General features: G+C 30.6%; 1 protein-coding gene and 1 long non-coding RNA gene across 2 annotated transcripts; both read left to right on the forward strand.

Annotated features, from left to right (window-relative positions):
* The first annotated feature begins 2,254 nt into the window (after positions 1-2,254).
* On the forward strand, positions 2,255-7,209 carry LOC111042425 (guanine nucleotide-binding protein subunit beta-like protein). Its single transcript, XM_022327025.1, has 6 exons — positions 2,255-2,495; positions 2,760-2,968; positions 3,127-3,237; positions 6,400-6,606; positions 6,688-6,828; positions 6,974-7,209. The coding sequence occupies exons 1-6, from the start codon at positions 2,387-2,389 to the stop codon at positions 7,154-7,156; spliced, it is 960 nt and encodes a 319-aa protein (XP_022182717.1). The 5' UTR covers positions 2,255-2,386; the 3' UTR covers positions 7,157-7,209.
* LOC111042426 lies at positions 3,244-5,370 on the forward strand. The gene is made up of 2 exons (XR_002605433.1): positions 3,244-4,252; positions 4,285-5,370. It is a non-coding gene; the product is annotated as an uncharacterized LOC111042426 (long non-coding RNA).
* Positions 7,210-15,042: the final 7,833 nt, after the last annotated feature.

Below are 15,042 nucleotides of genomic sequence, written 5' to 3' on the forward strand. Positions count from 1 at the left end.
TACTGAAATTAAATTTTTTATACATATATTTTTATAACTATATTTGTATATAGTTTTATTATTAAATAGGTATGTTTGTGTTTACATATTTAATATAATTTATAATCATTACATAATATTATGAAATATGTACTAAGGTACCTGTAGGTACCTATTGATATAATAGAACCATAGACCCATTAATTAGTTAATAGGTCTATGAATAGAACATACAATATAATTATGTGAACGATTGCTTATTAAGTAAAGCACGACAACTAGATAAATGTCTAAGTATAGGTATCATATTATAAATAGTTATTGCCAAATCATTTGATTGATTTTCACCAATAGAATTTCTCAAATAGGTTTGTTTGAATTCGCTTCAGATTAGATTTTTTTAGCTGAAACAGTTGTCACTCGTACAATATTAAGTACCTACTTCCCAATATTTTTAAATTTTGAATACCTAAATAGGTATATAGGTATAATGTTTAACATTTAGAAATATGCCTCTATTTTAATGTATCCAGAGGATTAGTTAGCCCTGTTATTTTCGTCTTCCGTTTAACTTGGTACTTATTTATAGTAAAATTTCTCCTTCAAATATGGATGTACTTTGTATATGCAAATTAATATAAATTTTCTTTATAAAAATCCTAAGCCAGTATTTAACATCAGAATGTGTATCACTGCATAGTGCATACTTGAGAAGGTAACAAGGAAGGTGGTGAAGTTAAATGTCTGAACTTGATTTAAACCTTTTATTGAAGGAAGAAAGAAAGTTAGGCACCTCAAATATCGTGTAGGTGATAGGTATGGGTATAAAAATTGAATCCACGTACCTACCTAGTAGTAAGTGCAATTATCATTATTATTAATATTATAATTAGTAGGTACTGTGCTTTTTAGTACCCACTACTCTTATTAGATATGTTAGAATTAGTAGGCAATTAGTCGTTATAATCTAAACAAATAATAATTTAAAAAAAAATCGATGTTGCGTGAGACACGTAGACGAACGTCACGCCAAATGTGGCTATCTATTGGAGTGAAATAGGTTTACTATTACAAATTAGGCACCACTTATACTATATGTATTGAAGTATATAGAAACATAAGAAAGTATAAAGATTTTCAAGAAGAAAAATTCGATACGGAATAGTTACGTACCACCTCGTATCGGAGTCCGAGTCCGATACGGGTCGATACTCGATACGTGTCGCTTGTATATTTTTATTTTATTTTATTTTACAATACGGGACGAACCCTTTAATACATGAATATAATAGTATAATAATAACATATTGCACGCTTAACATCTTGAATGCTCAAAATTGACCCAATACGTGCCAATACATTCCAAATTCTTTCTTGAAAATCATGTATGTACTTATCATGATTAAAGATTTCTTAAATCGTGGTACCTAGTTATTTATGATACATTACCTATATTAAAATACAAATCAACAGTTGTATTATTAAAACCGAATACCTGATTTATTCATACATTTAATACTGATATTGATGATCAGGTAACTTGTGTCTAGTAGGTATAGACGTATCAAGTACATTTTAGTACAATTAAACACAACAAATTGTAACTGGATATAAATTTACAATGGTAATGCCGTAGTCAGGGAGGAGCTTTAGAGCTTTAGCCCCCCCCCCAAATATCAAACTTACTGTACCCGGTAGTATCAGTAGTATTCTAGCTCTAGCAAAAAATAATTGTAGCTCTCCCCCTACGAAAAAAAATCTTGGCTACTGTACTCTACAATGAAGTGCAACATAAAAATTGTATACCTATTATTAAAATTTTAATCTCAATGTGTATGGTACGAATTAGCTAAAAATTTCGAAACAAAATGATTCCAATATTTTTTTTTGGATAAAAATTATGTTAGTAAATATGCCCATTTATGCATAACATTAATTCGGGTTATTTTTCAAAACGCGCACTAATTTTATGGCCATGTTCGTGGATCAGTGTGGCCACGCATACGTTTAACTCTGATAGTGTGTCGCAACGAATAATATTAAAAAAAAAAATAATTTTGGTGAAATATAAATTAACTACTGTATTTGTACAGCGAAGAGTTTTTACAAGAAATGTTTTTTTTATAACAAATGTATACGAACAACATTGAATTACAATAATAATGAAATTCGATACATTGCTGTGTCAATATTGTTCTACTACCGTGGTTAGTAGTTTACAATATACACGACTGGTAACAGTGGTAACCTAACCCCAAACACGAAAGCAAAGCCGATCCGCGTCCGCACTCGCTTCGCACATCTCTCTTTCCTATGGCCCCGAACTGAACACGTGAACTCCTCCGGTTTTCTCGTTCTTTTTCTTTGCTATTTACAAGTACAACAGATTTTATCCAAATTCTTCGCAATGACTGAGACAATGCAACTCCGTGGTACCCTTCGTGGGCATAATGGTTGGGTTACGCAGATCGCCACCAATCCGATCCACACTGACATGATTCTGTCTTGTTCACGAGGTAAGTGCTGCATCTGCCTAAAGCCTACCCTCGCGTCTTCCCGTCGTTCGTTAGTATCGCACTGTGGCTTAACACACAGTTTTTCCACAAGCAATTTTGATCTATTCCCCATTTTGCGCGTGGGACTGCTAGCGCGATTTACCTCCGGGCTCCGGTTGTGTTTAGGGTTCGCGGATGTCTTGTGGCCCGCGGCGGCACCAAACTACCTACTTCAAATCTTTCGGTTTTGGTCCGGTTACTAATCCACGATATTTTACTCCACAGACAAGACCTTGATTGTTTGGGATCTGACACGTGATGAGCTCAACTATGGTATCCCCAAGAAACGTTTGTACGGACATTCGCACTTCGTCAGCGACGTCGTTCTTTCATCAGATGGTAACTACGCTCTTTCCGGTTCTTGGGATAAGACTCTTCGTCTGTGGGATTTGGCTGCTGGACGTACCACTCGTCGTTTTGAAGACCACACCAAGGTTCAATATCTCAAGCTTTTTTTTTACTTTTTTTTTTTTTATTATATATAGAAGTTTTACTGCTTGGTAAGTACTTACTCATGTCGGTATATGCTTCGCGGATTGTTCATTAAGGCCACATTCATTTGTACATCCATTTAACTATGATTTCTGTATAGGATGTATTGAGCGTTGCCTTCTCTGCTGACAACCGTCAAATCGTTTCTGGAAGTCGGGACAAGACTATCAAGTTGTGGAATACTTTGGCTGAGTGCAAATACACTATTCAGGTAAGAGACAAGCTAAATTTTTACTTAAGTACTAACTACTCTATCCCAAAAGAGATTAATCAGTCAGGCGACTGATTTTTGTCAGTGCTGCGTATCTCCCACCAACGAATTGGTAATAGCGTGATCATGTGGTTCTTGATATGCCGATGGCATCTTTCAAAATTTGACAAAAGTGATTTTTTTTCCCTTGAGTATCTACTTAAATATTGGTTGTATCATTAATGCTTAGTTACAATATATTTTGAAATAATAATTATATTTAGATTATTTTCAAGAATATAGTATGATACTGTGTTATTATGTTCTTTAAATAATATTTTTGTTAACGTTAGACATTTTTCAATTTGGCCTTCTTAATATTTGCATTAATGTTTCTATAGTCTATTAAGATAAAATTTGTTTTAATATCTATATTTGATTGTCTATCCCTTGTTATTCTGTGATAACTACATTTACTATTGTCCCTTACCCAAACAACCTGAATAATTAGGTTCAGGTTAAGTCTATTTTATAAATTGATATAATATATATTATGTCAAAATCAATTAATTATTATTGTTTCTTTTTAATATAGATATGTTTTTGGGCTGGATAATACTTTTTTTCTAACTGGTTTTACAAACAATTATGTGTATTGCCATAGTAACAAACAAATAGCAAAAACATCTATAATTCCTAATGTTTCTTTGCAGAGAAAAAATATTGATTGGCATTCTTCTTTAGCTTTTTTTAATCATGTTTTCGCAGTTTATCACATTTTGCTATTGTAAATTAAACGTGTTTATATCCATTAAATGGTTTCTAAAAATTATTGTTTCAATATTGTAACCAGTTTCATATCATTTTATCAGTTCAGAAGTTGCTAAGTTTAAATGCCAAGTCAGATACTCATACAATAAAAATCCCTATAAATGTAAACATGATCAAAAAATTAATATTATTGATTCGAGTTCAAAATCTAAAATAAATTGTTATATTTTTTTCTCTTGTTTTTGAGGTTATTGCATGATAAAAGGTTTTTATTGAATAAGGTTTAGGTTTGGTAAGGTTATTATTGTCTGCATATTCAAGTGTTTTTAATGCAGAAGCTCTGCTGCTTAACATTATTGTATTACAGTGCTTCTCGGCCTTTATTTTCGGTGACACCCTAATTTAGATCAATATAAATGGTATCACATTTAAAACAATTAATGGATTTTTGAACGAGTACCTAATTATTACAGACCTATAAGTTCATTGAGAACAGGACTATCTTCACAATTGTTTTTCTTATAAATTATTAGTGATGTTTTTGACCATCAACCCATAGACTATCCCGATATATCGAGGTAATTATTTAATAAATTCACAGTGTGTGAAAAACCCTAACATTTTCCGGTATTGAAAAAACCCCCTGGATGATTTCATTTAAGTTTAAAAAGAGGATGTCTGGTAACTAGGGTTGCTAACTCTTATTTACAGATAAGCGGGAAACCAGATATTTACAAGCAGGACTCGACAAAAAAAAACGGGACAATACTACAAATTTACAAAATCGAAAGAAAAACAATTTTAATCATTTTTATCAGTTTTATTTAAAATTTGAAATAAAATTAACAGAATAATCATCTTAAGTTTTTAACACAATATTAATCATTAAATAAAACACTTTGCTCAGTTAAGAGTACCTTATCACAAGACAATTAGTTTTTCTTTTTGAAAGAGTACTTGTCTTGTGATTCGGCACATTTGAGCATGTAGGATTAAAATAAAAAAATGAACCAGGACTAATAGACTAAAAACACTAAATTACTCTATTACTTAACAAAATAATTTTTTAATTACATATCATTTAATAAGCATAAGTTCTAAAAATAACTACCCATTCTAAATAATATTACACTAAACGCTTATGATAACAATAATAATTTAGATGGAATAATCGATGGAAAATAATTTCAAATGCGCAAAATACGAACATTACGAACGTAATATTTATATTTAATAGGACTTTGACAGGTTTACCTAGAAGCGGGATAATTAGCGTCCCGCGAACACGCATAGCGGGACGCAATATTTGAGCCCTGTAGACGGTTGGCAACGCTACTGGTAACCCTCGCCATAATGCCATAGTAATGTCATATTTTGTTTATACCGATGTTTATACTTTGAACATGTACAATATAAAAAAAAAATGTCTATTGTCACATCACTGTAATACATGACACCGTTAGGGAATCATTTTTGGTATTGGATATTAATACTTGTAGAAAGTTAATAAATTAAATTTTTCAATTCATCATTAAATAGTACTAAAGGAAAATACTATAGTTTATAATATTGCCTAAATACATTTTAAAATTGGTGGATTCTAAACCAAATCTATGAATAAGACTAAGTGTAAATGTATACTAAAGTAAACAATAATAATTCAATTTAGTTTGAAATAATCACTAAACCTTAGATTTATAGGTGTCAAGAATATGTTGAACAATTTCCCTTAAGAGTATGTTATGCTATGCTCTAAAATTAACAATTTTGAAATGCTAATAACTTAATTTGAAATTAAGGTATTAATAAAACCCGCAAAGCGCTCCTTCTTATCTAATTCATTCTATTATTAAAAATAACAATAAATTAGATTCTTGTTATACAATTCACAAAGTTTATACGCAAGTTATTTATGTTAGTAAGACAAGTGAGTTGTATATGTACCTCAAGTTAAATTTGCATATATTTATCAAATAAAATTCTAAAAATGACGTGGTGGATATGAGAATCCGAATCAATATATGTTAAGACCTTATACTTGAAAAATAGTTTTTAATTCCTCTGTGTGTTTAATCTCTTTTAAATAATGAGTTACATTCAGAAATCTATAATGTCATGTTCCGGATATTTCGTTGTAATTGTTGAGATTTTAATATAAGATTTTTAATCATGAACTTTTATAGTTTTCATAACCAGTTATAAAAGATAACATAATTTACATCTAGTTTTACAAAGTCCACTTTGCCCTTGACCTGTATCATTTCATTTGTTTTTAAACAGATAATTTTCTTGATTAATAGAAACAGACATTTACTAATCTTCCCCACTTATTAATTTTTTAGTGTAGGTAGTTAGGAATGTTTTCTAAATATTTTTTGTTTCAAATTAATTAATGAGTTCAATATTATTTAGGATGATGGACATAGCGATTGGGTATCATGTGTACGGTTCTCTCCTAATATCCATAACCCAATCATTGTGAGTGCTGGTTGGGACAAGGTTGTCAAGGTATGGAACTTAACTAACTGCCGCATCAAGACCAACCATTATGGACACACTGGATACCTTAACACCGTTACTGTTTCACCTGATGGTTCTTTGTGTGCTTCAGGAGGAAAAGTAATAAAAAAATACATTTTTGATAAGCTAAGCAACGAATAAAAAATGTATGTATATTTTATTATAATTTAATTTTTATAGGATTGCAAAGCTATGTTATGGGATCTTAATGACGGCAAACACTTGCACACACTGGACCATAACGATATCATTGAAGCTTTGTGCTTTAGCCCCAACCGTTACTGGTTGTGCGCTGCATTTGGACCATCAATCAAAATTTGGGTATGTAGCATTTTTTTGTTTTTTTTTTTAAATTTATATTTTATGAAAGTGTTTATTGGTATTTTAATCCACTACAGTTAGTAGTAGGTGTTTATGTGTTAAATTGACATGTGTATTAATGTTATATTTTGCATTTGTCATTTAGGATTTGGAAAGCAAAGAAATGGTTGAGGAACTTCGCCCAGAAGTTGTATCTCAATCACAGAATAGCAATACCGAACCACCCAGATGTCTGTCACTTGCATGGTCAACTGATGGACAAACATTGTTTGCTGGATACTCAGACAATAACATTAGAGTTTGGCAAGTGTCTGTCAGTGCTCGTTAATGTTACTACAATATTTTTTGATATAATATATCGTCAATTTTTATTGTATCTTATGTTTGATAAATTTGTTTTTTTTTAAGAATTGTTCTTAATTAGTTTCATCTATACTAGGGTTGCCATAAAAGTTCAAGTACTGACCGGGAAATATTTGAGCCCTGTAGACGGTTGGCAACGCTACTGGTAACCCTCGCCATAATGCCATAGTAATGTCATATTTTGTTTATACCGATGTTTATACTTTGAACATGTACAATATAAAAAAAAAATGTCTATTGTCACATCACTGTAATACATGACACCGTTAGGGAATCATTTTTGGTATTGGATATTAATACTTGTAGAAAGTTAATAAATTAAATTTTTCAATTCATCATTAAATAGTACTAAAGGAAAATACTATAGTTTATAATATTGCCTAAATACATTTTAAAATTGGTGGATTCTAAACCAAATCTATGAATAAGACTAAGTGTAAATGTATACTAAAGTAAACAATAATAATTCAATTTAGTTTGAAATAATCACTAAACCTTAGATTTATAGGTGTCAAGAATATGTTGAACAATTTCCCTTAAGAGTATGTTATGCTATGCTCTAAAATTAACAATTTTGAAATGCTAATAACTTAATTTGAAATTAAGGTATTAATAAAGCCCGCAAAGCGCTCCTTCTTATCTAATTCATTCTATTATTNGAAGTCATGAACTGGTGACATGTCCCGGTGTACCGGGACGTATGGCAACCCTAATCTATACTCAATTAATTTTCAAATGAGTCGGCAGCCGACTTGAGTGCATGAGCATAGTATTTCTTCATAGCAGGCGTACATATGATTAATTTGGGAGACCTGACATCTGCTACTGAATATGATTATTATTTGACTGAGTATATGCTAAATTTAAAAAAAAAGTCATCTTTGATGCCTGCCTGAGTATTATTGATTTTGTAAAAATTCAGCAACTACATCTAAATAACTGGATAATTCAGTATTTATAAACCTAGTATGGTCATATTACTGATAATTAAAGATATTTTATTATCATTACTATTTGCTATTTGGTATCGAGTATTGGCTCCTTTTTTTTTTAAATCAGCACACAAATAAGTTTCAACAATTAATGTCATTATTGTAGGTGTATGACATTTGTTTATTTCAATTTACTGACATGAGCCCTATTTCATAATTTTATAATATGTGCAGGAAATACAAACAATATTAGTGCACAGAAAGACAAAAATATAAATAATATAAATATAACTATTAAGTAATAATACAATAAATATGATGAGAAAAACTGAAAATATAATTCATACAATACTGAATACAATGAAGATAAAAATCTGTTAAGATCTGAGGTATAACTATCACCAGAAACCTTTAAGGTTAGCCGGAGAATCTAAAATACAATTTTTTGTTAAAATAGTGGATAGAATGGTTTTGGATCATGTATATACAACAATTAATGTCAAGGTATTTACTTTTTTGTATTATTGTGTACAGATTATAAACGTCTTTTATATTATAAAATAAAAAAGTGGGTGACTCGCTCTGCTGTACACTACCTATGTTACAACATTCAAGTACAAGTGGGTCACTTTATTTGACTGTTGAGTGATGACATTAATGGATGGTGGTTAAATTTGAATTCAATGATATAATCATTATATACGAAATATGATTCTGAACGGAGACGTTTTTTCAGGCTTAAATATTTTAAATTATATCATTAATGCTGTAGCTGATAGGTTGAATTAATATTTTTTGTATGTTATCATATTTTTTATATAATAATATTATAACATACTTAAAAATATTTAGATAGATACCCATGGATAATATTTTCAAATTGTAACAATATAACCAAAATCTTTATTCTTGGTTATTAATATGTAATATTGACCAAATTTGAACTTGAAATAACTTTTAATATATTTTTTTTAGATTTTTTGGTAACAGAATTTATTACTTACGAGGAACCTAGTTTAAAATTTTCAATCTTTAGCTATAAAAGTTGAACTTGTTATACACTTTCAATTTAATTAATATTGTCAAAATTTGAACTTAAAATGAAAAAAAAAATCGTGTCCATGTACTTTCTTAGATACTGAGCAGAGCGATGGATGTATTGATTTTACAATGATGTGTGTTTTTAATTTTTGTTCTTTGTTATCACGTTATGGGACAGTTAAAAGTGCTTCGATTTTTTTCAACATCATCTTTTTTGGTAGGAAAGTAAATTTTTAGTTGGTAGGTACTTTGGAGATTCGAAAGTAAAAAATTCCCAATAGTTTTCAAAAGCGGTAGGAAAAATTGGAATTTATACGGAAAGTTGGGTTTTTGACAAAATCGATTTTGGATTTTGATGTAACTCTAAAAAAAAAATATCGTAGATAAATAAAATGATCACTGAATGTTAATGTTAACGTTTTCCATACACCTTACAATTTTCGAAATATTTTGACTCGTGTTAAACTATTTATATTCATATGACATTTTCAATTATTATTTGTTTTTTTTTAATTTGTCCATAAAAAAATGTTTGCCCCGTTTAAAAACCTGAAAATGTAATACAAGGTTCCTCGTAAGTTTATCTACCTTTATCAAAAAAATTCTACTAAAAAGTCAAATTAAATTTTTATGAGCGCTTGAAGTTCAATTTTTACAACATTGAATATTCACTCCATTTCTCATATAGCGCTTTTCTTATTTTATTATAATTCAAAAACGAATTACTGCAGATACTTGAAATTAACACCATATTATGCTTATATTATCAATTCATATACTAAATACAATTTTCTAAATATTTTGACTCGTTTTGAGCTGTGATGACATTTTCAATTTTTATAGTTTTTTTTTCTATAATTATTTTCAATTAAGTTTTATTTGTTGGCTCAAAAAGCTTGAAAATATAATATATTTACAATATCAGCTAAAAAATGTTAAAAATACATAGGTACAATTTTTTTTATAAGCATTTAAAGTTCAAATTTTGAAACTTTTAAAGTATATTATTTATAATTATATGCACAGCGGTGCAAATGTCACTACATTTCCAAATGCAATGTATTTAACATAAAATTATTCTATGGGGGGGGGGGATATGGTGACATATACTCATGCATAGTATTGTCATATAAAAATAGATGATAGTGCAATTCAAGTATAATAACCGCCACCTATATAACGTGGTCGGAGAATAGTTAAAATGCATATTATCCTTCTCCTTTAAAAAAACCTTAGTGTGCCACTGGGCCAGAGGGATACTTAAATACTCTGTTATCATACCGTAGACGATATGCGATTGTAAACGTAATTCGCCTACTGTGGAACTCTGCGGATGACCCACAAATCATCTGGGTTACAATATCACTGGATTCTCCATCAAAACGCACAACCCACACGGAGCCAAACCTACAGATGTGAGTCGACGAGTCTTGCTTACGGCGATGGGTGACTATAAGCTGTAGCTAAGTGAAAGTGAAGACCCTGAGTGATACTCCGACCCAGTGGCGTGGCAAGGGGGGTAATCAAAAGTGGCCGTCCCTTAATTTTCTTAGGATTAATCTAATAATATGGTTTTAAAATTGCCTGAGAGAGGCAATTCCCCAACACCCGGCACACCCCATCAATGTAATGTTTTTTATAGTACAATTTTTAAGGGAGAGATAAGAACCTAGTGGTCAATGTTCAATAATAGGTCATGGGCTTGGAAGTGGGTGGTCATCGAAAAATATACTTGCCTCTGAAAATTCTTTGGTCCGCCACGCCACTCCGACTGGTGTTAGGTATTGTTAGTATGTAATTGTAAGTGGTTCTGAGGTTGGATATAATCTGCCTGTAGGTATACTAGTTTAGGTATACACTTTTCACCAGTAGTGTATACAGCATTAGAGCGACTTCCCTGGTTTTAAATCAGTGAAACTTGCTTCTATGTTACTTCGTTTATACACAGAATTTTTTTTTTTTTTGGTGGGGGGGGGAGGTGTTGAAAATTAACTATGATTTTATTTATATTTCGTCCAGTCTCACGATTTCAGACATTTGGTTGAGGTATTTGAAAATATTTGCTTATTCACTTAGTTTTATTTGGACGGATTTACTCCCTACAGTAGACATTTGCTAAATATTTTTTAAACAGTCATAATAATGCGGGCAATGGGCAAGCCACTGTTATATACTTGTATAATGTATATATACTATATTTTGTAATGTCGAGATACACTCGATACCTAGGTTCCTTAAGTACAATAGAGCGGGTATCTCCTTCACCATTTTTGTCATTTTTAATATAGGTAGTATTAAATTTTTTGAATTTACATGTATTTCTATACTTTTGCTTTCAATATCCAAAATAGGCACTGATCTCTTATCATAACATGTTGTTTATGTTTTTGTTTGTTGTACAGTAGATACCTATACAAGTAACATAGATTGCAATCTCTGTTTTCATTACACCATGCTTTTATAATTATTTACAAATTTTTGTTTATTAAAATGCATTTGCCTGGTATCGCCCATGTTTCTATTGCCGATTATATTTTTATGTTAATTTACAAACAAGTTAATATATTTTTTAAACTTCAGCTAGTTTATTTCCAATTGTCCTCGTAATGATCATAACGAATTTAATAAATATTCGTTTATTGGGCTTAACAATAATAATTACAGATTGCATTCCCCAGATCTACTTCAACAATAATTGTATATTTATTTACATTTTTAAAATTAATTTTACTACCAGTACTCCGAAGTCTCAGAATTGGTAAAAATCCTGTATTCTAATTCTCTTCTTGTACGTCGATAATATATCAGTGAATTATTTTTTACTGTCAAGTTTTACCTATCTGCTGTTATAATATTACAGTTCAGCAAGGAGAAGTGAAATCATCATCACATAATTATACTATTAAATCCTTGAATAAATTGTTAAAATAAAAATAAATACATGATTTAATGTTTTTATTGTTGCAGGTACGTAGTTTCAATACTTTTATTTATTTTTAATAATATATTTGCCTTTTTATTATTGCAGTACCAAAGTACCATTTTTGTTTAAAGTTTTGTAATACCGGTCGGTACTATTGCCACGTGCGCTGTGCACTTGTGCGAATAGTTTTTAATTTGGGAAATATCGAGCAATAGACTACGAATACGTCGTAATTGATAAGATAATTAATGCAACAGTGTCACTCAATAATTTAGTATAATGGACCATTTTTAACACAGATTTCGTATATTCAATAGTGACTTAACGTACTTATAAATCATTCAGCTATACGATATTATATAGGTAGTAGGTACGCTTATAATAAATTTAAAATGTCAATGTAACCAACAACAGTATACATTATACAAGTATACTTCTGTACATAATATGACATTTTGCTGTTTGAACACACACTGTTATTAATTTACTTCCAACACACTACCATGACTGCCATAAAATGTCCAATTTTTACTCCTTAGAATAGATTACTCTCCGGCCCCCTGAAGATCCTTGTCGTCGATCGGTGGCCGTACGCTCGCACGGTAGGTGTTCACTACAACCATTAAAGCACAAGAAGTTGCCTACCCACGTAAAAGTACGGAATATATTTAAATATCTATATTTTGTTTTTATTATGGTCCATACTTTCTTGGACTAACTCTAGATCGTAGATTAAACTGGGCCCACCATATTAAGTCTACACGACTAAACTTAAAATCTCAATTACGCCTTCTTAAAACATTTATTAACAATAACAAATACACTAATATCAACATAAAACTGCTCATATATAAATCTTTATAATCAAACCAGTCTGGACATATGGCATACTGTTATGGGGTAATGCAAACAAATCAAACGTAAATAAAATACAAACATTTCAAAACATAGCAATCAAGAAACTTTTAAATGCTCCTCCTTACGTCTCAAACCACACTATTCACACTGATCTAAAAATGAAATAGGTACACGAAAAAGCTATAGAGCTCATTACCGACGCTTCCACAATCGTCTTTCCTCTAATAGCAACCCGTTAATACGAAATCTCGCAATCCTTTCTATTCCTGGAAACCCACCCAGACGTTTATAACGAAAATGGTGTCGTGACCTACTTGTTCACACCCCTCCCACCAACTAATCCAAAATCAGAGCTTCAGTTGTTTAACTAATTATATAATTAAAAAAAATTAATATTGAGTGTCATTAGTGGATGTCTTCTCACATCAAGCGTATCATGTGTAATTTACTCTAACCATATAAACTTATTGTGTCCCTAAGGTATAGATTGTTTATCTCAAATAAAAAAAAATTATGGTCCATACAAAATATGAAAGCAAAATATTATCCAGTTACAATCAAGTTTTGTTTACCATTATAATTATTTTTACTTTAGGTATATAATATACTATAGTATTCTATATTTTATAAGTTATTACCTACTATTCGATCGTGGCAACATTTTCGAGACGCCTGTAGCATAGTATTTGCTGAAAGTAAACTTGATTTTTACATTTTTTAATAACACAAAATACTTGTACAGTGGTCAGTGTTTATGCAATTGGTTACTTCAATATTGTAGTTCAAATTTATTACACAAACTGATGAAATTACATGTACACAGCAGCGTGCCTTGGGGGGAGGTTATGGATTATATCCCGCATTGTCCGATAATCCTGGGCACACCACTGCATATTATACATTACACAAGCTGATAATTTACTATTTTATTTTCATGTAGATACATACTATCTACTAGCTGAAAAAATTCTATAGAAGTCACCTATTTTGTACCTATTTGGAGTGGTTTTTTATTGATGTCGATAAATATTTAAATTATCTCAGCAAGCGAGCGAGTGACCTGGCTCGTGGTCTCTATTATATATAGGTATAGGATCATTCAGAGATGATATTTTATTATAATCGTTTTTCTTTTTTTGGATACAGGCGCATCCCCAATGAGGGGGGGGCGGAGGGGCTTTCGCTCCTCTCAATTTCAATCTTTAAATATATAAAGTTACTCTCATTGTCAACAAAATAATAATAATCAAAATTAATTTCTAGGTTCCCCCCTCCTCTTGAAAACTGCCTAGGGACGCCCCTGACTGGACATGTTCGTAATAATCACAGGTTGAAGAGGTAATGGATCTATTGATTTCCAACGTATTGGTAAAGAAAATCACATTTAAGTATCGAGTAGGTAAATTGCAGTAGATATAGTGTTATAGTAAATACTTTACACCTATAGTAATGAACGGAGAGGTAGACACTATAAATTATGACTGAAAAAGTCCTTTGCATCTGGTATAATTAACTTTAACCTACGATGATTTTAAGTTTTGATATTATAGATTCTGCAGGGAACCGTAGCTATATTATAGCTGTACATCGTCGAACGAGATTAAATTTCGTTAGACATCGTTTGCAAAATAGAATAACATTTTGAAAACAATTATTAAAAGAGGAGTAGACGCAAATATAATATATATGTCTTCGGAATGAGCCAATATTTTATAATTAATTAAAACAAATAATAGCGTAGTCGTCAGTTGTTGTACGAAATTCAAAGAATACAAATTAAATAAAGGCGACGATTCGTGTACCTATATATATACAAGTCCTCCATTTAGAAAATATGACTAAAGAAATATTGAAAATACTTAAATGATAAAAAAACCTTCAGAATAATTGTATTTGGAATTTTGATAATGAGTTCAAATTCCATCAGTATTATTTAAAACGGAAATTGCGTTACCGCTGATATTAATGTTGTATATACCTATCTAATGCATATGACACTTATTCAGCGAGCCGTTTGATTATTTTCTGAAACGAGTGACACTTATTAATTTGTCACAATTATTTTTTAATTTAACTTAAATTACGTAGGTTATACTA

Source organism: Myzus persicae, unplaced genomic scaffold (assembly GCF_001856785.1).
Source record: "Myzus persicae strain clone G006 unplaced genomic scaffold, MPER_G0061.0, whole genome shotgun sequence".
Lineage (NCBI taxonomy): Eukaryota > Metazoa > Arthropoda > Insecta > Hemiptera > Aphididae > Myzus > Myzus persicae.

Bases quoted from the DNA above. Each gene is read 5' to 3' on its own strand.
- LOC111042425 (XM_022327025.1), top strand. From the start codon at position 2,387: ATGACTGAGACAATGCAACTCCGTGGTACCCTTCGTGGGCATAATGGT. The intron at 6,607-6,687 runs GTAATAAAAAAA...TAATTTTTATAG, and splicing joins TGTGTGCTTCAGGAGGAAAA to GATTGCAAAGCTATGTTATG. The intron at 6,829-6,973 runs GTATGTAGCATT...TTTGTCATTTAG, and splicing joins GACCATCAATCAAAATTTGG to GATTTGGAAAGCAAAGAAAT.